This window comes from Bidens hawaiensis, unplaced genomic scaffold, assembly GCF_021521415.1.
Source record: "Bidens hawaiensis isolate Kalapana, Puna unplaced genomic scaffold, B.hawaiensis_p1.1 tig00014901_1, whole genome shotgun sequence".
In the NCBI taxonomy this organism is placed as follows: Eukaryota; Viridiplantae; Streptophyta; class Magnoliopsida; order Asterales; family Asteraceae; genus Bidens; species Bidens hawaiensis.
The window spans coordinates 468962-470241 of record NW_027492319.1 but is presented as its reverse complement, the minus strand read 5'-3'; the positions used below and the strand labels follow the sequence as shown (position 1 = coordinate 470241).

The window sequence follows — 1280 nt, the reverse complement described above, 5'->3', positions numbered from 1 at the left end:
TGATCTCCAGTTAAAGGAATAATTCCATGTTGATCTTTAGCAAGGTTAGCAAACTTCTTTCCTTTGTTGGTCTTGTAATCTTTTGGGAATCGTATTAGCTTATATCACTTGTTCACTGAATGTCCATTTCTCTTGCAATGAGTGCATACCAAAGTCCTTCTATTCTCCCCGTTTCTCCACTGACGGGACCCCACTGCTTGCATGCGTAGATGCAGTGAAATCAGTGATGGTGTGAATCTTTTTTTTGCTTCTCATCTTGAATGAGAATCCCATAAGCACGATTGATAGAAGGAAGGGGCCACATCATCAAAATACTGCTTCTAATCATGTCATAACTAGGATTAAGGCCAATAAGGAACTACTGAATTAGCCTTTGATCCTCATCTCTCTTAGCAAAAGCGTGAGCAACACCACAAGTGCAAGAAGGAATGGTATTAATTGCATTCAACTCGTCCCAATTCGACTTCATTTTAGCAAAGTAAGTATCACTACTACCTTGAGTGATTTGGCAAAAGTTCTTTTGCAATTGATAAATCTTAGCACCATTTGCTTGACCATAACGAGAATTAAGCTCATTCAAAAGAATCTGAGCAGTTTCATCATATAAAACACTATCACGAATATCATGAGTGAGAGTGTTAAGAATCCATGAGATCACCAAATCATTGCAACTTCGCCAAAATGCAAGATGTGATTCATTAGCTGGCATGATCACATTATTGTTAATGAAGCCGAGCTTGTTTTTGGTTGAAAGAGCAATCGTTATTGCTCTTTTCCAAACTCCAAAACCGGCACCGTCAAAGAATTTAGAAACAAGAATCATACCGGGATGATCAGAAGGATGAAGGTAAAGAGGATTAGAGGAATCAATGGTCATGTTTTGAACAACAGAACTGTTCGAGGCTGCCATTGGAGAAACACAACAAAAACGAAAATGCAAAAAAGAGACTTATGTGTCGTATATCATATACATCGTATATGTCAGAGAACGTATAAGTGAAGGGACTTATACGAAACACAAACTTAGCGTATATCGAGAAACTTATACGCTCGGAAAACGAGCACCAAGAAAAACTTATGCGCCGTATAAGATATACGGCGTATAAGTTGGAAAATGAGTTTGAGAGGACTTTGAGCGCAAAACAGAAAGAAAAAGTTTATGAACAAAGAAGAAAAAGTTCATAAACCAAAACATGCCATGTTTAGAACGTTTTAATAGAATAAAACTCTTGATGAATGAGAAAAGAAATGAAAACACGAACGAAATTATTCATAGAGCA

The 1280-nt window shown here is 37.2% G+C and overlaps 1 protein-coding gene across 1 annotated transcript; it reads right to left on the bottom strand.

Moving 5' to 3' along the window:
- Positions 1-358: 358 nt before the first annotated feature.
- LOC143548042 (uncharacterized) lies at positions 359-910 on the bottom strand. Its single transcript, XM_077039311.1, has one exon. It carries the CDS (start codon positions 908-910, stop codon positions 359-361), a length of 552 nt encoding a protein of 183 aa, XP_076895426.1.
- Between the last annotated feature and the right edge of the window lie 370 nt (positions 911-1280).